The sequence below is a fragment of the Planococcus citri genome, chromosome 5 (assembly GCF_950023065.1).
Source record: "Planococcus citri chromosome 5, ihPlaCitr1.1, whole genome shotgun sequence".
NCBI classification, from domain to species: Eukaryota; Metazoa; Arthropoda; class Insecta; order Hemiptera; family Pseudococcidae; genus Planococcus; species Planococcus citri.
Window position 1 is genome coordinate 4,493,175 of NC_088681.1, and position 24,116 is coordinate 4,517,290.

At 36.4% G+C, this 24,116-nt stretch overlaps 1 protein-coding gene and 2 long non-coding RNA genes across 3 annotated transcripts; 1 reads left to right on the top strand and 2 right to left on the bottom strand.

The window, feature by feature from the left end:
• Positions 1-68: 68 nt before the first annotated feature.
• On the bottom strand, positions 69-2,350 carry LOC135848231 (uncharacterized; the record flags this gene model as incomplete). Its single annotated transcript, XM_065368070.1, has 1 exon — positions 69-2,350. A coding segment is annotated over one exon (624 nt), but the record flags the coding sequence as incomplete, so codon positions are not given.
• Positions 2,351-8,122: 5,772 nt separating this feature from the next.
• LOC135846877 (uncharacterized) lies at positions 8,123-17,011 on the top strand. Its single transcript, XR_010559029.1, has 2 exons — positions 8,123-8,398; positions 14,170-17,011. It is a non-coding gene; the product is annotated as an uncharacterized LOC135846877 (long non-coding RNA).
• Positions 17,012-17,345: 334 nt separating this feature from the next.
• LOC135846876 (uncharacterized) lies at positions 17,346-20,595 on the bottom strand. The gene is made up of 2 exons (XR_010559028.1): positions 20,077-20,595; positions 17,346-17,822 (listed from the first exon to the last, which is right to left on the bottom strand). It is a non-coding gene; the product is annotated as an uncharacterized LOC135846876 (long non-coding RNA).
• Between the last annotated feature and the right edge of the window lie 3,521 nt (positions 20,596-24,116).

Here is a 24,116-nt window from a genome sequence, read left to right on the forward strand (position 1 = left end):
GTTGTAGTTCATTATGGTTGAGTTGACATGGAATGACCCCCTAATAACCCAATCAGACAGACAACGAGTTGGTGTGATGGTTTATTAGGATAAGTTGTGCACACAATACCAAATGTCTATTATGATAGAATATGATAACATGTATCTTTCTGCTGAGCATCTTTACCAAGAGCTGTGGATTCAGCGTGATATGTACATCCATTCGCCTATAGAAAGTAGTAAAGACTGCACAGTGGCCAATTAAAATGCAATTACAGTAAAGCCTCTGGTGAACTAAACCACCAGAGAGCGCTGAGCTTTCAGTGTAATCTACACTATACTTGGGTGTAAAGTTCCCAGCACTAGTGGGTAACTTCGATTCCATAGTCCCCACTACAACGTAAAAATCGGACCGCTTTTTTTGATGCATTTATGCCCAGAGTAATCATGTCAACGCAGTGTGGAATTTTATTCTGAAAGACACCCTCCCCCCCTAGAGTGTGAAATGGCATAAACGCAATGCGGATGCAGTAAAAGACCTGATCTGCTTCAACAAAACTGGTTACAGGAAGAATGGGGTAACAGCGGACTTGAAAAAAACATGAGCATAATAGCTGAAAAGCGAGACTAAAACTTAGGTATATTTATTGTCCATAGGGCTGTAGAAACACACTCAAGAACTAGTAAAATACCTTGGTTGGTGTCCTACTTGATACTTGACTCACCTATTGAAATACATTCTATACCTACAAATTGAGAACAACCTACACAGAATTAAGTACCCTTTATCCCCTACCAGATTGAATATCTCAACTTCACGTGAGTACCACAATTCTCTACTCCACCATACTTTGTTCATCACTAACCTATGCTGCACCTATTTGGGTCAGAACTTCCTCAACAAATATCTCAAAACTGCAGATTCTTCAAAATGAAGAGCTACATAGTTATCATTCTTAATGCTCCTTGGTACTGCAGAAGTACTCATATCCATTGACCCATCTGTCTGATTACTGAACGCTGTATTCTTTTTCTCCTTGCCTCCTACGGTGATTGACCTATCAGTCTAGCTTCTCGAGGTCGTCTTGCTCCCTGTCTGGCCTCCTAATGTCATTGACCTCACTGGCCAGCTTCTCAAGTTTGCCCGCCACCCTGTATGTCCTTCTAAGGTCATTGACCTGGTCATTTGTCTGCCTTCTCAAGGCCATCTGTCTACCTGTTTGGCCTGATGAAATCATTGATCTGTCAATATGGCCTCCCAATGTCAGCTGTCTTCCTGTCTGATCTCTCCAGGTTATTGATCTGTCTGTCTGGATTATTAAAGCCATCAACTAGCCTGTCTACTCCCTCATAGTTGTCTGTCAACATGCCAGTTTGGCTTCTCAAGCTTGTTGGTATGCCTGTCAAGTGTTGGGCCTATCAGCTATCCAGTAATATCTACTAATTGTATCACGTTCTTATACTCCCAGGGATTCCAAAAGCAAAGAAAATGGTCAAATTGATTCCCACCTTGTTTTTTCAAGGGTACAAATTAATGTTCTTATTTTTTTTTTTTGTGGATTAAGAAATGGAAATAGGGTTAAGGGGTGTAAGGTGATGATGCTACCAAATTATAAATCCTCATTAATTTTTAAAATAGGCTTATGATTAATGATTATACAGAGAAAAAATGCCAATGGCTGTGTTAGAGGTTAGAAAAAAACTAGTCTACAATTTATTTTAAAAGAGTACCTAGGTAATTTATATTTTATTTTGTATGCTTGTGGGTACTTATGAGGTTTATTCGTTCGTCTTTCGTGCAGGTTTGGTCTTTGTTGTATTTGATGTTGCAGCTATTGCTGACGAGGGTGCTGCTGTTGTATTTGATGGTGGAGGTGTCATGGTTGATGGTGCTGCTGTTGTATCCAGTGTTGCTACTGTCACCGTCGAAGGTGGTGCTGTCAAATGCAATGGTGGAGGTACTGCTGTAAAAGGTGGTGCTGTCCAATGCAATGGTGGAGGTACCACTGTAAAAGGTGGTGCTGTTGTATTCGATGATGCTGCTGTTGTATTTGGTGATGGTGCTGTTGTATTTGGTGATGATGCCGGTGTATTTGGTGATGATGCCAGTGTATTTGGTGATGATGCTGTTGTATTTGGTGATGATGCTGTTGTATTCGGTGATGATGCTGTCATATTTGGCGATGATGACGCTGTTGTATTTGGTGATGATGCTGTTGTATTCAACAATGATGCAGTTGCATTTGGTGATGATGCTGTTGTATTCGGTGATGCTACTGTTGTATTTGGTGATGATGATGTTGTATTTGGTGATGGTGTTACCATAGTCGTTGTTGTAGTCAAGTAAGGATTTGTTGCAGGAGGAATACAATTACCATTACGGCAGTCACATTGAAAAACACCTCTCAGATACTCTGTCAACAATGTTCAAAAGCCACATTGATTAGTAAAGATGATGAATTAGTAAGTAACTAGCCAACTTCCTAGCTACCTATTTTAATATAGGTACCAAAGGACTGAGTCGAGTACTTCTGATACTTAATTTCTTTCTTTTTTGGACCACACATTTTTCTGAAATAACTACTTGTCCTGATTTCCACCAAATTGCTCATTTTTTTGATTGAAAATTTAGACCAAAACTTTTTTTGGAAAGTGTGCTTTTCACGACAGTTTTCTGATTAATTAATTCTGAAGTCACTGAGTCTGAATCTGGAGTCCAAATTCAGCCTCTCATTGCGTAGTTCCCATAAAAAACGCCAAGGGTTTGATTTTTCAACAGCTTGAAAAGTACATTATGTAGATATGACTGATATTATTTTCATTTTTGACTTTGTACTGGATAAATGTGCTCCAGTGTACCTACCTATCATTTTTAATATACAATTTTTAATTGCTCGATAATGTGCAAAATAGTTTTAATTTTTGACAGCTTGGGAAATGAGCTAAAAATTTTCTGCTTTTGATTGCTTCAAAAAATGTTTTCAAATTTCTCATTTTTGACTGCTCAAAAAATGTGTAAAAAAGGGTACCAATTATGGATCTTTTTTTTTCGACGTCTTGGCTAGTTCGCAACTTGTCAGATAGGAGTGCCAACTGCGGCATTGTGTAGCCTTGAGTGTAGCCAACCTAGAAATGCATGGTCTTTGGATGTTGGATGTTAACTATCAGTGTGCTCAGCGTGTTTGTTATCAGAAAGTAACAATTTATATGGCAAAAATTTTGTTAAATTTGTACAAGGGTTTTTAATTAATTCAATTACATCGATCCGAAGAGTATATTTGACAAACATTTGGTTTCTGTGTGTGAAGCTAAGAACCAAGAACTACTTTTTTGCATGTTCAAACTTTTTTGCGGATTTTAGGTTCATGTTGGGCACTTTTTGGTAGAATGACAATGTTCAAACATGAAATCGCTGTAATGTTTTCAAAATTGATGATTATAAGCCAATTAGTCTTATGTATTTATGTTGCATACCACATATATTTTCATGTTCTGGTGAATAAACATTCAAATTGTGAAATTCAGTTTTGGTCTGCAATTATTGGTAGCCAATTTTTTTTCTATGAATTTTTCAATTTCAAAATGGTTGTCAGGTACCAATTGCGAACCGCTCCACAACTGGTAGTTTTTCAACTTCAATATTTGTAAACTTTGATGATGAAAATTTTCTAATTTGGTTCTCAGGGTACTATAACTGGTCTCAGAGTGAAAAAAAATTAAACGCTTCTGTTCATATTTGCATGATCCGTAATTGGTACTTCTTCAAAAACTGCCTTTTTTTAGACCTTATTTCAAATAGGAATTAGAGAAATGAAAATTACTTTTTTTCAAAACTGAACACCTTGAAGTGAAAGAGGAAGCTTCAATGATTTTTTTTTTTTAAATATCAAAATTGGGTCATAAATGATGTCTTGGTGATCAATTGCAAAAAAGTAGTCCATGACTGGTAGTTTACCTTATGCATAAAGGTCCAATATTTGAGGAGCTGAGAATCAAAACTCACATTTGCCACCATAAACGATTTTGAGAAAAACGCGAAAAACTGAGTTAGTAGTGTTGCCAGTTGAAAAAACTTATAATACCAAAATGAATCATTAGATAGCGCTACTAGAACACGATTCCCTGTGTTGACTGATTTTCACCTAGCTCCCTTCTGCTTTAATATCCAGACAAAGAATGGCAAATGTGAGTTTTGACTCCAAGATTTGCAATCAAATTTTTTTTCACTGTTTTAATTACGACGATAGGGAAAAGTTTGATAACCAGCTGAATTTTGGTACATGGGGGTTTTTTGATACGCTGAACACGAATTTGGGGTGTCCAAGTGAATCCGGTGTACGCTTCCCCCTTTTTTGTGGACCTTAAGCCCCCAAATTTGTTTTTTTGCATTTAAGTCCGAAAATATGCAATTTTATGCAAGATTTATGTTTTTTGGGTCGCAGAATACGAATTTGACAATATTTTTTTTGTAGGGGTGGGGGATGAGGGGGTTAGGGGGCGAGAAATTCAAAATTTGAGTATAATGATGTGTGATATGTCGAAATGTATGTTTTTGAGGGTGTAGATCACGAATTTGACAATATTTTTTCTCGTAGGGGTCAATGGTGGGGGCTGAGGGGTGAAAATGGTTAAAAATTCAAAATTTGACTATAATGATGTGTGACATGTCGAAATGTATGTTTTCGTGGTTGTAGATCACGAATTTGACAATATTTTTTTCGTAGGGGTAAATTGTGGGGGATGAAGGGGGTGAAAACGGTGAAAAATTCAAAATTTGACCATAATGATGTGTGATATGTCGAAATGTATGTTTTTGAGGGTGTAGATCACGAATTTGACAATATTTTTTTCGTAGGGGTTGATGGTGGGGGATGAAGGGGGTGAAAAATTCAAAATTTGACCATAATGATGTGTGATATGTCGAAATGTATGTTTTTGAGGGTGTAGATCACGAATTTGACAATATTTTTTCCGTAGGGGTTGATGGTGGGGGATGAAGGGGGTGAAAAATTCAAAATTTGACCATAATGATGTGTGATATGTCGAAATGTATGTTTTTGAGGGTGTAGATCACGAATTTGACAATATTTTTTTCGTAGGGGTGAATTGTGGGGGATGAAGGGGGTGAAAACGGTGAACAATTCAAAATTTGACTATAATGATGTGTAATATGTCGAAATGTACCAAGTATGAATAATTCAACTGAAAGTGAGTAATTTTCATCAATTTACTCGATTTTACTTTGTTATAAAGTCATTATAGAGGTTTAATTTACGTTAAAACTCCGTGTTTTGCCTATTCTGCTACATAAATAGGAATAGAACAAATTTTTGCACGTAGATGCACAGGAAATCCCAGGGGCTAGTACTTCAGATAGTGTATTTCAAGATGTCATTTGCCATTTTGCCCCCGAATGCCCCGGCGACGACAACAGTCAATTATAGTGAAAAATCATGGTGAATTTTGTTTAAATGTTACAAATTTTTTCTTCCAGGGCTTTGACGGCTCTCCAATAGAAAATTCTCCATCCCCACCCTTCACCTTTTCTACACCTTCAAAAACATACATTTTGACATATCACACATCATTATGGTCAAATTTTGAATTTTTCACCGTTTTCACCCCCTTCATCCCCCACAATTCACCCCTACGAAAAAAATATTGTCAAATTCGTGATCTACACCCTCAAAAACATACATTTCGACATATATCACACATCATTATGGTCAAATTTTGAATTTTTCACCCCCTTCATCCCCCACCATTGACCCCTACGAAAAAAAATATTGTCAAATTCGTGATCTACACCCTCAAAAACATACATTTCGACATATCACACATCATTATACTCAAATTTTAAATTTCTCGCCCCCTAACCCCCTCATCCCCCACCCCTACAAAAAAAATATTGTCAAATTCGTATTCTGCGACCCAAAAAACATAAATCTTGCATAAAATTGCATATTTTCGGACTTAAACGCAAAAAAACAAATTTGGGGGCTTAAGGTCCACAAAAAAGGGGGAAGCGTACACCGGATTCACCTGGACACCCCAAATTCGTGTTCAGCGTATCAAAAAAACCCCGTGTACCAAATTGGTTTTGAAGGTGAATTTCACACCAAAATGACTTTGATCCAAAAAAACCGAATATGTCACATTATAGAGTGTAAAACGGTATATCCAAATCTGCCATGAAACGGTATTTTTTTTTTTGGCAAATGTGAGTTTTGATTCTCAGCTCCTCATTTGTTAGCTTGGAAAATGTGCTTAAATTTCCTATTTTTGAATGCTTAAAAAAATACTCAAAAAAAGGTCCAAATTCCAAATTCCAGCAGTTTTAATGCTGGGCTAAAAGATTCAATTTCCGATTGCTTGAAAAATGTGCTCAAATTTTTCATTTCTACCTGCTGAAAAAAAAGTGCAAAAAGGTTCAATTTTTGAGAGCTCGAAAAATGTGCTTAAATTTTTCACTTTTGGCCGTTTGAAAATATTTTCAAATTTCACAGTTCAACTGTTTGAAAAATGAAAATACTAAAAAAACGATGGCTTCATGTGCACATTTTAGCGGTAAAATCCATTCTGGGATGTTTTTAGCTTCAGAGTGATGGCTGTTTGAAATTTACTATTGGGCTTTTTGGCTGGAATAAAGTGCAAAAAAAATTGAAAAAATGTTATTGATTATCTCTCAATCCTTCCTTCGAAAAAATTTAATCATTTTTGTTCAACATGAAAATAAATATAAATTTTTGGAGGGAAAACGCGATTTTTTCGAATAGAGAACCAAAAAAAGGGAATGAGCGAAATTTTCTGGCTCTAAAATTATTTTTTTGACCCGAAGATATTTTGAGAATAGTTTTCAAAATCCGATCTAAGGCCCGATTCACTTATTATAACTTGAGGTACCCTTTCAAAAGTGCACATTCAACAATTAATCAGGCACACACTTACCTCCTTTAAGAGCCAAACAGTTTGCCACGCACTTAGTAATGATAATAAAATAACCACGATCTTGCCGAAGACACAAACAGTTCGTCTTATCGATCCTTGGAGTAGGTCCAAGTCCAAGTAGAGGTATCCAATTTTGATAGAATTCGTGTAATCCAATGCTGCACTCCCAATCGCACAATGCATATTTAATTTGAAACGGATTGTAAACTGAAATAGGCTTACTCGCGGTGCTTTGATGAAAACAAACGATCGATAGAATCAACAACCACAACATATTGAGAAATTTCGACACAATTGTTCGTAACTAAGTGTACGAAGAGTGATATTCACTTCTAAAAAAATTCGCAAACAACTCGCTTGCATTCAGGGAAACACATCTTATATATAAATGATATTATGCTGACTACGTAAGCTCATTGTCAGATGTTAAAATTGGACTGCGTATTAATAGGTACCTACTACCTACCTATATTATTACGTATGTAAGATGACACTCATGTGCATTGAAAGCTCAAAGTTTGAGTCAATAATTACCATAAGATCAAAGTCGGGTTTTTCTTTTTTTTGGACAGAGAAGTTTGGTGTGGTGCATGTTTTTTCTATCGAATACTAAATTGATCGATGCAATAAATTTTACAAGCGTCATTGTTGCATTTAATATCTTTGTTACACGACACGACACGACAATGTATTTTTAAACCCACATGTTTGGAATAACAACTGCAAAATTATAATTATTATTAGTGAAGCTTGTTGATTCTTTAAATGAAAATGAGTATGGTAGATTTCGGCGCAAGCATTACAACTAGGGCTTCGAGATAGGTATACGTGTTGAAAATATTGAAATGGTGAGTTCTAAATTGACTTTGTTCGTAGCATACCTATGCCTAAATTAATGAAGTGGATACTAGAGCGAATCCTTTTTCGACTTTTTTCGAATTTTGATTGACCCAAGAAAAAATTCATGGCCAAGCAGTCTCAATAAGTAAGGCGTAGGGAACATTTCAAAGTTTTTCGTCAACGTTTGCTTCCTCCCCAGCTTGAGCTCAAAGTAAAACCATTATTGAGATTTTGATCAATTATAAAATTGCTAGAAAAGAAAATCTATTCGGCGAATTAATTAGGTAGGTACATGGCATGAAAATTAAAATACACATTATTAGGCAAGAGTCTTATCTCGTGTGGTAAAGAAATATGATCTACGCAGAAATGATTAGATAGTATAGGTATACATGCATATCTTCATACGACGTTCGCATTTATCTAAGTAAGTATCTTCAATCATTTCGTTGTGATTGATTTCATTTAGATTCTTATCAAGTATCTACCTAACTTATCATTTGCGGACATATTAAATACCTACCAACGAATCATTCGATTCAAGAATTTTGAATGCGATGCATTCTTGTTCTTATGTTAGTTCATTTACAAAATAACGACGTTTGTGTGGACCCGTTTTTCCAAACAACTGGTAAGTGACTGATTTTATTCCCTATACGTACACTTATTAAATATGTATTAATATATGCTAGGAAATTATACGGAGCCATTTCGGCTCTTTTACCTCACAAAATGTTGATGAATTCGAATTTTTCAACAAAGAAAGGTTATACCTACGCAGGCTTCATTGACTCAGGGGCCTAAAAAAAATTAATGTCCCTAACATACCCATTATTACCCAATCAACCGAAAGTTGGCAAACAACGGCAGAAACATCAGAGTAAAGCAAATTAGAAGAAACTATAACATCGAAATGCTAAGCATAGAAGAAGAAAACATGCAGCAGATATCCCAATTTCCCCTTGAACCAATAATGTTGAAATAATTTTTGCGTGTTCGTTTTATGCAAAAACTATTTTTGATTTCATAGAAAAGATTCCAGAATGGGTATTTGGGTAGGTGAGTTGAGTACCTACAATAAATTAACGTTTCTTGAAATTTCAAGAGCACAGCCCACAGTGAACCTTTGTAGGTATATGTGCATGTACCTACTTATAGTATCTAATATTGCATAGGTAGTAGGTACACATTCAATACAACAATTTTAGAAATCCAATCGTCGTCGTCGTAGTCGCGCTCCTTTACAGGAGATAGCGTATATGTCCATCTATATTAGCCGGTATCTAGCGTATCTAATTGTTTCTTTCAGGGTCTTGCAGGGGGAGTTGGCTGGTGAGTTTGTTGTTAACAGTTCCGATCGTTTCCTCCCTCTCGTTGATCTTCCTTGGATTTTCCCCTGTACCACTAGCATGAAAATACCGTTTTCTCGTATTTTATGAGCTAAATACTTTAGCTTTCTGTTTTTGATGTCTTCAACTACGACTTTCCGCTCCTCTCCTATTCTTGCTAGTACTTCCTTGTTGGTAACGAAGTCCTTCCATGAGATCCGTAGTAGCCTTTGATAGCACCACATCTCAAAAGCGGATACTTTCTTCTCGCATTCTGCACTCATGGTCCATGTTTCGCAGGAATACTTCAGAACGGTCCATACGTAGCATCGCATAATTCTCTTCCTCAGATCAATACTCATCGTTCGATTTCCCAGCACATTGGCAAGGTTGTTGAAAGCAGTCTTTGCCATTCCAATCCGTGATTTGATTTCTTTATGATCTCTACCATCGTTGTTTATCAGTGCTCCAAGGTACCTGAATTGCTTTACATTTTCAATTTCTTGTGATCCGATGTTGATTTTGGCCTCTTTATCATCTCCTTTCGTAAATCTCATCACCTTGGTCTTGCCTGCATTTATTTTCATTCCATATTTTAATCCAGCACTGTTGATTTGGTTGATCATTTTCTGCATCTGCGCCTCTGTCTCAGCAAGGATCACTTTGTCGTCTGCATAACTTATTTCATTTATTCTCCTGCCGTTGATCTTGAATCCCATTCGTTCGATTCGCGCTTCTCTCATTATTTCTTCTGCATACATGTTGAACAACCTGGGTGAGAGGGGGCATCCTTGCCTCACACCTCTCTTTATTCCACATCCGTTCTCCGAGTACTCAGTTCCAATCTTGATGTTAGCGCTTTGCTCCCAGTACAGGTTCTTGATTATTTGCAGGTCTTTGTTATCGATATTGTATTTTTCCAGGATCCCCAACATCTTCTCATGGTTGACACGATCAAATGCTTTTTCATAATCGACGAAGCAAGCAATGATTTCCCTATTTGCATTAAGTGCTCTTTGAATGATCACTTTCAGCAGGGCAATTGCATCTCTCGTCCCTTTTTTTGCTACAAAGCCATATTGTGTTTCACTTAGATTTTCATCTATCTTCTTTTCAATTCTGGCATTTATGATGGAGAGTAGTAGCTTCAGTGCGTGGCTCATCAGTGCGATGGTTCTATATTCAGAGCATTTTTGCGAGTTGTTCTTTTTTGGTATTGGTACAAAATTTACTGCTTTGAAGTCCTTAGGCAGAGTGCCTTCATCGTATATTTTGTTTATTATCTTCAGCAGCTCCTTTTCATACTCTGGTGTTAAATGTTTGATCAAGTCTGCTGGTATGAGATCTTCTCCCACTGCTTTGTGGTTTCTGGCTCGCTTCACAGCATTCCTCAGCTCCCACATTTCAATTTGTGGTGCCTCTTCTGTGGATGAAACTGCAAATTGAGCCGGACGTGTATCATCTCCATACAGTTCTTGTATGTAGCTGATCCAGACCTCTTCAGTTTCTTGATTGGTAACACAGTACTTTCCGTCTTTTCCTCGCATATACGCTATTCCACTTCTCCTTTTCTTGTGGGTGGCCATCATCTGCTTCACTTTGGTATGCATTTCTCTAGAGTTGTGCCTTTTCTCCAGATCTTTTATTTCTTGACACTTCTCCTCATACCACTTGTTTTTGGCCATTCTGCACATTCCCATGATCAGATTATTTATCACTGTGTATTCATTACTTGGTCTGTTTGCTTGTCTTCGTTCTTCCATCAGATCCAGTATCTCTTGAGTCATCCATGGTTTGTGTTTTCTTCTTCCTTTGAATGGAATAGACTTTTCTGCTGCTGTTTTAACCTTTCGCTTCCATGTTTGCCACTTTTCCTCGATACCTTGTTCTTCTTCCAACCTGTCTTCCTTTTGCTTTTCCAGTTCTTCTTGGAATTTCTTTTGAACTTCTTTTGATTTGATTTTTGCAATGTCAAGTTGTTGGTATCGTTCTTTGCTCTTCTTCTGGCTCTTCAAGACTAGCTGGCATTTTGCAGCCAGTAGTTTGTGGTCAGAGTTGCAGTCAGCACCAGGATATGTGTGACAGTTCTTCACTGTGTTCCTGAATCTTCTTTTTACAAGTATATAGTCTATCTGGTTTCTGACTCGGATCTCCAGGACTGACCCATGTGTATAATCTTCTTTCATGCTGCTTGAACCAGGTATTGCATATTACTAGATCGTGTCTTTCAGCAAACTCTACGAGCATTTCACCAATACATAGGTATAAGTTGCTTGATCTGAAAAAAAAACATTATCTTCATCAACATTTTTTTCTATAATCACAAGTTAGCTAAGATATTGATTGATGTGATGCAATGCTTCCTCAGTAAGCAAAATGAAACGTTATCAAGTTTAATAAATGTAGATTAGCAAGAGCAATAAGTAAGTAAAGCGCTGGTGGATCTAGATGTACATAAATACATTGAAACTGGGTGTACACAAGAGAACAAATTTGACTTGAAATTTTTCAGTATTTTATTGGCGTATGGAAAAATTTGAAACACTAAAAATTTTTATGCTTCATCTTCTTCTCATGTCCGGGACATCCGGATCTCTTTAAACTCTCCCCCTCCATCTCTGCACCAGGCCTTCTGTGCGATTGTTTATTTCTCCCCACAGCTCCTCTCTAGTGTATGCAGTGCCTGTGCCTCATACAAGGAGGTGGTCGTCAGTCTGTTTTTGTCCACAATCCAGACACTTCACATCATCCTGAATACCCCATCTGGTAAGGTTTACTGCTGTCTGGGCGCAACAGGCTCGGATCCCATTCAGTGTGAGCCGCTCTACATTTGGCAGTTTGTACCCTATCCATTTGCCAAGTTCTTGTTACATGTTGCCTTCTCCAGATCTGACTATCTTTTCCCTCCCCTCTACTGGATCCACTTTCATCACATAAGTCTCCTTCATAAAGCTCCTCCTGGACTTCAGCCTTGGGGTCACCTCCTTCTGGTTGAACATAACATGGCGGGGGTCTTGTTCTTTTTTCGTTCTCTCTACATCCACCACCACACACTGTCTTATCCCAGGGGGGGGGGTGCAATGCCACATATTCTTGGTAGGTATTTAACACTGGTTGGTCTTAGGCAGCCAGACACAATTCTCATGGTGTTATTGAGAGCAACGTCAATCTTCTTAACATGTGCTGATTGCCCCCAGGCAGCACATCCATACTCTGCTGTAGAGTAGCACAGTGCCATGGCTATTGTCCTCAGTGTCTGTGGCTTTGCCCCCATCTAGTATAGTTTCCACAGTAAGTTGTTTCTTGCTTCCACCTGCATTTTTGTGTTCTCACAGTGTCTCTTATACTTGAGGGTTTGATCCAGCGTGATTCATAAGTACTTGGGATTTTCACAGTTCTCCAGCTGCACTCCTCCCCAGCTTCAGTATGCATTTTGCCTTTGCATTCTTCAGGTGGAAGCTGCACACTTGAGTTTTGGATGGATTTGGACTGAGGGCATTATCCACATAGTAGGTCTGCAGTCTGTTCAGAGTCTCCTGCAACATTTCTTGTACCTCTATGTGTGTATCCCCCTGAGCTGTTGCTGCTAGATCATCTGCATACAGGAAGTGTCCGGTCTGGTCTGGTCTCTAATTGGCTGGTCATTTGTGTATATATTGAATAGGATTGGGGCAAGAACACTCCCCTGTGGCAGTCCATTTTTTTCCCTTCTCCATCTACTGGACTTTCCCATGTGGGTTACATAGAACATCCTGTTACTGAGCAATTGAGCATAGATTTAATGATGGTGGTGAAATTGTGATCCTGGGTGACTTCATATACTTTCTTGCACAGTAGGTGGTGATTCACAGTATCATATGCAGCAGTTAGGTCAACAAATACTGCACCTGTGATTTCTTTCTTCTCAGACCCATCTTCAATGTGTGGTATGAGGTTGGTAGCCTGACTTGTACAGCTTTTTCCCTGGTGAAAACCAGCTTGTTGAGGGATAAGTCTGTTGTCAATTGTGTCCAGTACTCAATTGAGAAGTAGTCACTCAAATAGCTTATAGCAATGGCACAGGAGTGAGATGGGTCCGTAGCTTTTCCTATCATCAAGGTCTTTCCCAGGTTTAAGAATTGCTACTACTTTTGACTTCTGCCAGAGCTTTGGCATCCTTGCAGTCTTCGCCAAATTATTGAAAAGGCCAGTCAGCCACTTGACATCCATTGGCCCAATTCTCTTGATCTGCTCACTGTGTATGCCATCTAAGCCAGCTGCCTTGCCATTTTTGAGTGACTTGATCACATCTGTGACTTCTTGGACGGTGAAGGGGGTGCTCAGGTGGTTCTTTTCTTCGCCTTCAATTCGCTTCCACCAACTCTTCTGGATTTTGATTGGAGGTTTGCCATTTTCAATCAGCTGGCTAGCCATTTCATTTGGTGTAGGTAACCTTGGGGATGGATGGGCAACTTGTTTTCTCTCCATTGAGGCCCTTAATGAGTTTCCAGGCCTTGGAGCTGGGTAGCTCAGAGGATAGAGTGTTAGGATTAGGAAAACGTTACAGCGTATCATTTTTATGCTGTTACAAGCTTCTTTGTGATATCAAAACTTTTTTAAAAATCAAATTCGTTCAAGTCGATTTTCAAATTTTCTCTTCAAAATTTAGCCTAAGAATCGGTTTACTGTTTATAACACATAATTTTTTTTTATATTGGGTCAAATCTACAATTAGAATTTTGATAAGTGAATTAGAACAGAAATTAAACCAATTTTAAAATTTTGTTCACTTATCAGTGTATATGCCATTTGAAGTTGACATGTCTGGTCAGGTGCAAATATACTTACCTACATACTATACAATTTTTTAAAATGGATAGACAACGAATGTTGCAAGATCCACCCCCAAATCATTATGCTTTTTTTTTGGGGGGGGGGTGTGGATCGCGAAATTGATGGTGGTAATGCATAGAAAGGCACTGTTTACACAGGTAACATGCTTTCAAACAAAGTTGTAGGGTTATTATTTGAGTTTTTAGCATTTGTCAAAATTTTAATGAAAAGTCAGTAAAACCGTATTATTTTCTGATTTCAGTTCCATGTTGTTTCTAAGATCAATATGAAGAAACGATCACCATTTGTTGGCTCAAATTTGGTAAATTCATTCTCACCACCACAAGACCAAAATAAGATATGTGAATCTTCCTTTACCAAAACTGGATCTTAATTGGGAAATATTCAAAATCCAAATCTGACCTGTCTGTACATTAATGAAACGCAATACCTATGAAAATTGGTTATAATGAATGAATCAGCTAGAAGAAGATTCATAGCAGGATCCAGACGTTTCAGGTAATCATTGTTTCTGCAAATGACAGAACAATTTTTCAGAGGCAGACAATATTTATCAAAAGGATTGAATTTGCTACAATTGAAGAATTGAGGAAAAAATACCACCATATGATAGCAGCGATTGCACGAGAATACGAAGTGCATGATTTCAAACCTGGCCATGATAGTACCATGCATCTTACTGAACTAAGTATTATATTTCAAATTTAATAGAACGCCTGTAAATTGCTCTGGTGGATGAATATGATTCTCCATATGAATACACTCTTTCTCAGAACAACACAAACCCATGGCAAAACAAATAAGAAATTATCTGGACAACTTATCGGAATGATGAAAAACGATGGTAGAAGAGTCGGTTTTTTATTTATTATGGGCACTTCCAAATTAATTATGGGAGTTTTTCAAAGCAGTGCCAATAATACCTATAGTGGATGAAACTTACAATCCGGAATATGCCGAAGCCTTCGGTTTCACTGAAGAGGAGATTACGGAGCACTTAGGACTCTACAATGACGAGTTTGCAAAGAATGTGTCGCTTCGGGAATGGGATCCATCAAACTTGTTTTAATCCAGTAGCAATCAAATCTTTTGTTTGGTAAGTATGCTAGAGAAGGTTGATACTGAGTTAAATATCCGATGAGAGTTATTATTTGGGTCAAAGTGGTAACCATCATACCAGTATTTCAGGGACTCCACGATGAACTCATCATGGATTCTCTGAAATACTGGTATGATGGTAACCAATTTGACCCAAATAATTTAACCCAGTAAGGCGACGTGCTAGCGTTGCCACCCCACCCTCCCTCGGTTTCCAGCGCATCATGAAACAAGTAAACTGTGAGTGGCCGGCAACATCCGAGGAGTTACATTCTGTAACACTACTGTATTTAATAAAGCGCGCTCTTTCGCGAGTTTCAAACGCGATTTTCTCAAAAACTATGCGTTTATTCAAAAAACCGCAAGAAGACTTATTTTCTTATTTTTCAAAGACCTTTCAGAATATATGTATAAGAATAGTTTTTGTACGATAAAAATTCGCGAAGTTTCAAGTACCTTACCTAACTTGTTTTTCGTCATTTTGGCAAAATTCTTGTTCAACACCCACTCAAGTTCGAAGGATTGGCCAAACCAATTTTGATGAAATTTCGAATATACTTAGCTGTGATTTATTGACCACTACAAAATTGACCCGGCACCTCCCTTTTCAGTTTTTGGGCCCCAAAAACTCTCAAAATTGACCCAAAATATCAAAAGGAGAGCTTTGTAGCCCAATTGCATCAAGCGTGAGCTGAGTCTAAAGATGCTGAAAATGAAAAATGACCTATTTTGAAAAAATGATGAGTATATTTATTAAAAGTACAACTAAACCAGAGCTGGGATAGATGTACATATGTATATCAAGAGGCACTTCTACGATTTTCAAAGTATATTTGAACAAAATTTCAGCTTGATTTGTGCCCTATTTGGTTTTTCACTTCTGGAAATACAAATTTTCGTTTTTTTTTTCAAAATTAAAATTTTTAAAAACTTGACATTTAAATTCCAAAATTTTGAAGCCAAAAAAATGAACAAATTTCTGAAAAACACATCGTTTTTCACCTCTTGAATTTTTGAATGTTTTTTCACTCGCATCACTCAGCTATTTTTTTATCCCTTTCCTAAACCAGAAAATTCCATTTTGAAACTTCAAAAAATTCAAAAAGGAAAATAACAATTTTTAATAGGTATTTATTTGTAGGTACCTTATCAATTGGTAAACTTGTCATTTCATCTCTCATTTCATTTTAAAAAGAGAAGAATTATTACACATGAGGCGAAATATTGAAAGAAAATGGTACACATGACCAAATTATTTAGGCATTTATTTCGATATAACATCCCGATCTCGGAAATTGATACCAATTTGATACAAGGAGAAAAATTACTGTTCTGATACTGTTTTGAAACGGATTTTTTTTTTTAAATATGAATCGTGTTTGATGCAGTATTGAGGCAATAATGAAACCGTTTTCCAAAGATAGTATCAAAATGGTTTCTGTACAGTTTTGATACTATCTTTGGAAAACGGTTTCATTATTGCCTCAACACTGCATCAAAAACGATTCATATTCAAATTTGTTTTCGTTTCAAAACAGTATCAAAACAGTAGTTTTTCTCCTCGTACTCGTATATCAATACAAAAATGATACGAGTATAAATATTCCGCCACGTGGAACATTTACTTTGAACAAAAATATGGCTACTTGAATCATAAACCGAACGTTTCGGCACATTAGTTGCCTTTATCATTCATAAACCAGACACTCTGTTGCGATATACATATTGCCTTAGAAAACTGTTCATTCTAATTTCGAAAAAAAAACTTGATGCAATATAATTTTGAAAAATTTAGATAATTGATTTAAAATTGATTCAATCAAATCAAAGGATTAGAATGTTCTGCAAAAACTTGGAAAATTTTTGTTCTTTGTTTTTTTTGTACTTTTTTTCCATGTTAAAATATAAGTATGTAAAACGTTACGTTTTTGTGAAATACAATTTTATAAATTTTTTATTTGCACAATTACATTGTTGGTACTTCACCTATTTTACTCGTAGTATCTGGGAGGCTGGGAATACCCGAGGCAAATTCACTCGTACCAACACAATACTAAAATGTGACACCACCTCCTTTACCAGAGGGGGTTTATAACTGGATGAATATTCGAAATTGAATTCATTATGTGCAAAGGAAAAATATTTGAAATTGAACTCGAGCCAGGTGAGTCAAACGTTGACGAAAAAATTTGAAATTTTTCATATTGGGTCTTAATATTGAGGTCATTTGGCAATGATTTTTTTGCCAACATCTATCAAAATTCGAAAAAAGCTGAAAAACGACTCACTCTAGTGAGTGAGCTGAAATAATGACACATATTTAATTGGATACGATCATTTATTAATTGTAAGTAACAAATGCAACATTCATGAAATAGTTTTTTTTTTTTTTTTTGTTTTTAAAGAGAAAAATTATATACTATACCTTAAAGATTGAAAATAAAGGGAAAAAATGGAAAATTATTAGATAAATAAGTAGCCCACTTAATCTAAATCTTGAAAATTTCCAACATCTTTATTCTTTAAGGATGAAATAATGATTCATTTTAAAGCTTTTTACGCCTTATTAAGGTGCTGGAGATGGGGTTGAAGATGGAGTAGTTGAAGATGGAGGAGTTGAAGATGATGGAGGGGTTGAAGATGGAGTTGTGGAAGCTGGTGTGGTTGGACCTGTACTTGCGGGAGTTGGTGTGGTTGAAATTGGAGTTGTCGCAGCAGGTGTAGTTGTCGGCTGATCGTTTGAAGGGATACATTGACGATTTCGGCATTCACAATCGACTGTTCTTCCCAGTGTTTCTGTTGAAAACATCAAACACGAAATTTGAAAATAGGTACTCTAATGGTATAATTTTTAGTCATAGCAAGCGAATAATTGAACATAAAAACTGAATTCTTTCATGAATCAGGATTTTTTCATGAAAAGTCAAACTCTTAAAATTACATAAAATATAATCTACGGGGTCATTCTAAGTAAGTACGTCAAATCGTCGAGTTTTTTGCAATTGGGGGTTGGTGATTTCATAAAATATTTTTTATATGGATAACTTTAGACCTTGTTTGAAAGATGACGAATGGCGGCGTGTCGAACTGCGGTTCTCAAAGGTCATTTGCAGGAGAGATGAGGTTAGAGTGCTCAAAATCGATGAGAAAAATAAGGATATTGTAAATTTTGGGTGAGGTCGACTTGAAATTCACAAATGGGACACTTTTGAAACTTTTGCCAACTTGTGGGTCCATAAAATCGATATTTTGAAATATGATGAAAATCAGGGTTGTCATATTTTCAAGCATCAAAAATCACCAAAAGACGTCTCGACGAAAAGACTGCTCGCTAAATTCTTTGTTAAAATGTTTGAATTTTTGTTTTCACCATCTCTGAAAATTTGCAAACATTGGTCAAAAATTCATTTCTGAAATGGCCTTGCTGGAATTTCGAGGCGAGCACCCAAAACGATTGAGAGGGTGCTCAAAAAGCACTGGCCAAAGTTATAAGTGCTAAATTTCATTTTTGACCCTTCCATTGAAAAAAATCGCCGGAAGCTCCAATAAAGTTAAATTGCGATTGTTTTCGAGTCGAGTGATCTTTTAAATCCACCAGATGATATCCCCCTCCCCCCCCAAAAATATCACTCGTTATAAACCTTTTTTGAAAATTTGATTTCATTCGCCTTTTTTCAAGAATTTGCAACAAATGGTCAAAAATTCACTTTTATAACCTGGCTCTACTGGAATTAAAAGGGGACTCAATAAGCATCCACTAGAGTCATAGAGGAGCTAAATTTAATTTTTAGCCCCTCCAGAGCGATTTGAAATTCTTGGAGAAAATTGGAAAATCGCCTCAGGCAACAGAATGGCCTAAAGCTAGTATTATTTGTTGACGTGTGGGAGTTGAATTGAAAGAATTATTCTCGTTGGTTCATTTTGATGGAAAAAATTAATATTTCATGAAAAATAAGAATCACCTATCAAATAGCTTTTTCGAATTTTGTAAATTTTCAAAAATTTGTTCGAAAGTCCAAAAATGAACTTCTCGAACCTATTAAAATTTGGGAAGTTTGAAAATCGCTCTCAAAGCATAGCTTCTTTTATTTCAAAAGTTTACCAAAAATCAAAAAATGAACTTGAGCATCTGAAATTTTAGTTACGAAGATTTAAGAACATGCTCTTTCGATCTAACTTGGTTTCGTCCAGTTCCAAGATTGCTAGTTTGAATATTTCCCTTTTTAGCAGTGATTTTGGGCGCCAAATTCAAAAAAATAATTATTAAAAATTTTAGCATTCATCAAATTGTCAATTTGAACAAAGACTAGAAATGTAATTATCAATAGATATATTTTTTCAAATGTATCGTTTTTTTTTGGAAGAAAAAGAAGTGAAGGGGAAGAATAATTTGTAAAAAAAATCAAATAAAACTGGAAAGAATGAAAAAAAAAATTAAAAGTTCTAAAAAAAATAGAGAAGAATCAAAAAAATGTAATCTCATGTCTCAAGTTTTGAAAAGGTGAGGTTTGGGCCAACATTTTCTCAATTTAAAATATATTTTTCATATTAAAATTATTCAATTTTCAAAAAAATAAAAAGAAATAAAAGAAATCAAAATTTTGAAAAAAGGCAAATTAAATGGGAAATTTTAAAGCCGGATTTAAAAAATGGAACCACCAATTTTTTTTTTGAAAATGTGGGGAAAAGTTGAACTTTTGATAGAAAAGTTTCAACATATTGGGGGAGGGGGGAGGATCAAAACCTATCGAATCTAAAATTTTCCTATTTGGACGAAAACCAGAACTTCATGAGGACATTTTTTCAGAAAATTTGATCAAAAAAGATACCTACTCTCATGTGTTAAAATTTTGGAGAGGAGGAGATTGAGTCAAAATTTGTTCAAGTCAAAATCATCCTATTTCTAAAATTTTTAAAAAGTGAAAAAAATTCAAATTTTGGAAAAAGAAGACAAAAACGAATGAAAAAATTCGAAGTCTAATTAAAAATAGATTTTTTGCAATAGAAAGAAATTTTCAATGTACGATGAGTAGGTATCATTAAATCTTACCTCGTTTACTAGTCGATTCCAAACAGTGTGCCCCGCACAAAGTAATCGTAGCATTGTTGTGATCGAGAAGAACCAGACATTTCTTATTATCATTTCTCGATGGGCCAAAAGGACGTGCAGGAGGCAATGTTGGAAAACCTGCAGGCAATGTTGGGAAATCTGCAGGTAGCGTTGGAAAAGCTGCAGGTAACGTTGGAAAAGCCGCAGGTAAAGTTGGTCTCGGTGGTAACTGAGGAAGACGGGGCCATCCGCATAGCCTTTCGCAGTTTCTTACTCTATCTTCGAACGAATTTCTTCCACGGAATGCATCGTTTTCGTGAATCAAAACGAGCGAGAAAATTAACAAAGAACCGAATAACTTCGACATGACGACGAACTACGAGTAGTTGAAGGTAAATTTTGTTGAAAAAATTGAGAAAATAGGTATAGGTAGGTACCTAACGTTCACTTTGAGAGATTTTCGAGTGACTGTGAAATGTCTCGGGGCGAAAAGTCATTTTATACAAATTTTGCCAGTATACCTAGTTTACATAGAAAGTGTTTTCGTGTATAATACATTATTTACCTCAAGTAATAAAATCATAAAATTTCAGCTATCAAAGCCAATGATTCATTGATAGTTTCCCGAATTCGAACAAGGCCTATGTGTTATCGATGGGCGGAACCGTGATTTACTTTTACGAAGCGAATTTAATAACATCATAAATATTACGCTTATGAGATTATTACACTACCTTCGGTTAGATTTTTTTCCAGAAATTGGTGTATGTTAATCATATGTATTTTGGCGTTGTTATCATTTGAAAACAAATTAATCGTCGGTACCTAATGAGATACGTAATGATATTATTTTAAACTTATAGAGTAGGTACTTGTATTGCTAAATATAGGTTACTGTTACATTTAGGTACCTATGTGTTTACAAAGAAATTGTTTTATTGATGGGCGTATGTGTTAAATCTAAAATTCATAGGTTTATTACAATAAACTATAATGTTTCTTCAACTTCGTTTTTAGGATGTCAAGTATCGGGGAAATTCGCCATCCGTTGTCTCTCTATACGAGTATGGAACAGAAAATTGATGATTTTGAGTTACCTACGTAATTAAAAAGTTTACAAAAACGCAGCATCAGTACACAACGATATTTTGGAGTACTTCAAGGGTTAAAAAATCTTTTTTGTGCTAAAAACAAACCTTGAAATTGAAATTTTGTTGAAAAATTCAGAATATACTTGGGAATTAAAATTTTACAATTCTGAATTTTGGCTCATGTCCTTCATAGTCCGGCATATGACAATAGGAGTAATTGCACCCCCCCCGCCGATCCTCCGGGACAACTTTTTTCTTAAAGGGGACATACTAAGGAACATTTTAAAGCAAACTTGCCCAAAAAAAGTTGGCCTTACTTACAAAATGGCGGCCATTTTGAATTGACAGGTCAGCCAAAATCGCAGATTTTGCGTTTCAATATAGGGACTTGCACGAAATTTTTCAAACCTTACAAAGGTAGATCCAAAGATCATGCAAACATTTATCACCTGTCAAAATTTCGAGTGATAAAGTGCGTTTTTCGATTTGTGGTGAATTTTTGAAAATCGAATTTACGCCAAAAATGAGGGAAAAAAATCAAAATTTTACCAAATTGACCAAGAAAGCTGAAATTTGGGATATACCCCATTTTCGACATGCCAAATCGATTGGAAACGGTTTCAACCTGTTTTGAGCAGTTCTGGAGCCTCCAGCAGATTTTTGAAACTCGAAATTCCCACAAAATTCCATCAAATTGGAGTTGTAAAGCTGAAATGTATTCTAAAAACTAGTTTCAATACGCTACGTAGTACTGCAGGTAAATTTCAAGTCATTTTGGAGCCTCCAGCGACTTTTTGAAAATTCCTGAACCCTCCAGCAGATTTTTGAAACTTTAAATTCCCACAAAATTTCATCAAATGGAGATGGAAAGCTGAAATTTACTCTACACTGCAATTTTAACACCCTCTGAAGACGACTTCAGGTGAGCTCAAGTCATTTTAGAGCCTCTAGCGACTTTTTTGAGAGTTACTGGAGCCGCCAGTAGATTTTTGGAACTTTGAAATTCCCGCAACATTAATATATCAAATGGAATTGGCAAGCTGAAATTTACTTCGCAGACTACATGGTGGTTTCAAATGGTTTTAAAGCGTCCAGCTACTTTTAGGAAATTTCAATTCTCCAAAAAAACGCCATACAACCTTCCAAAAAGTCGCTGGAGGCTCCAAAACGATTTGAAATCCACCAGCTGTCAACTTCGTAGCGTATTGAAATAAGTTTGCAGGATGAATTTCGACTCTCCATCTCAGTTTGATGAAATTTTGGGGAAATTTCGAGTTTCAAAAATCTACTGGAGGCTCCAGTAATTTTCAAAAAAGTCGCTGGAGGCTCCAAAACGACTTGAAATCCACCAGCTGTCAACTTCGTAGCGTATTGAAATAAGTTTGCAGAATGAATTTCGACTCTCCATCTCAGTTTGATGAAATTTTGGGGAAATTTCAAGTTTCAAAAATCTACTGAAGGCTCCAGTAATTTTCAAAAAGTCGCTTGAGGCTCTAAGATGACTTGAACTCACCTGAAGTCGTCTTCAGAGGGTGTTAAAATTGGAGTGTAGAGTAAATATTTCAGCTTTCCATCTCCATTTGATGAATTTTTGTGGGTATTTGAACTTTCAAAAATCTGCTGGAGGCTTCAGGAATTTTCAAAAAGTCCAAAATGACTTGAAATTCACCTGCAGTACTTCGTAGCGTATGAAATTAGTTTTTAGAATAAATTTTAGCTTTACAACTCCAATTTGATGGAATTTTGTGGGAATTTCGAGTTTTAAAAATCTGCTGGAGGCTCCAGAACTGCTCAAAACGAGTTGAAACCGTTTCCAATCGATTTGGCATGTCGAAAATAGGGCATATCCCAAATTTCAGCTTTCTCGGTCAATTTGGTAAAATTTTGGTTTTTTCCCTCATTTTTGGCCTGAATTTGATTTTCAAAAATTCACCAAAATTCGAAAAACGCACTTTAGCACTTGAAATTTTGACAGGTGATAAATTTTTGCATGATCTTTGGATCTACTTTTGTAAGATTTGAAAAATTTCGTGCAAGTCCTATTTTGAAACGCAAAATCTGCGACTTCGGCTGACCTGTCAATCAAAATGGCCGCCATTTTGTAAGTAAGGCCAACTTTTTTTTGAGAAAGTTTGCTTTAAAATGTTCCTTAGGATGTCCCCTTTAAGAAAAAAGTTGTCCCGGAGGATCGGCGGGGGGGGGGGTGCAATTACTCCTATTGTCATATTCCGGACTATCAGGGGTGGACTGACCTATGATGTTGACTGGAGATCGTCATTGTCAGGGGCTTCAAGACACCAAAAAGCCCCCTGGGACCATGTTTAGACCAAAAATACAGTATGACACAAAAGTAGTGCTCGGTGGCTTTTATTTCTAAGTGGAAAGAGCTAGCGAGATGAATGAAGCGGCGTTGAGTAGGGAAAAATAAGAGCTTTCAAAAGCGACCTTGAAAATTTCAGGTCCATGCACAGGGTGTCCACAAATTGAAAATCCGGTTTGGTCAAAAAATTCCAAACCAGTTTTTATTGGCGCAATGTATTCTACACATTAAGGTGATAAAAATATGATATGTATGAATTTTTTTGAAACCGGTTCATTAATTTGCAACCAGTTAACAAAAAATACCCAAAAATTGTAGATAGAAAAAAAACCTAGAAACAAAAGTTATAGAGCGTGAAAAATTACACAATTCTGTCTAATCACATTTTGAAACCGGTTTATTGGTTCGCATTTAGCAACCAGTTTTTGGCAATCACCTAAAAATTGGAGGTGGAGGGAGAAACTTTGAAACAAAAGTTGTCGAGTGTGAAAAATTGAACTATTTTCACTGATCTGATTTTGAAAATGGCTAATTAATTTGCAACCAGGTAACTTTCGATGGCTTGCTGCGAATTGATGAACCGGTTTCAAAATTTGATCAGTGAAAATAGTTCAATTTTTCACACAAGA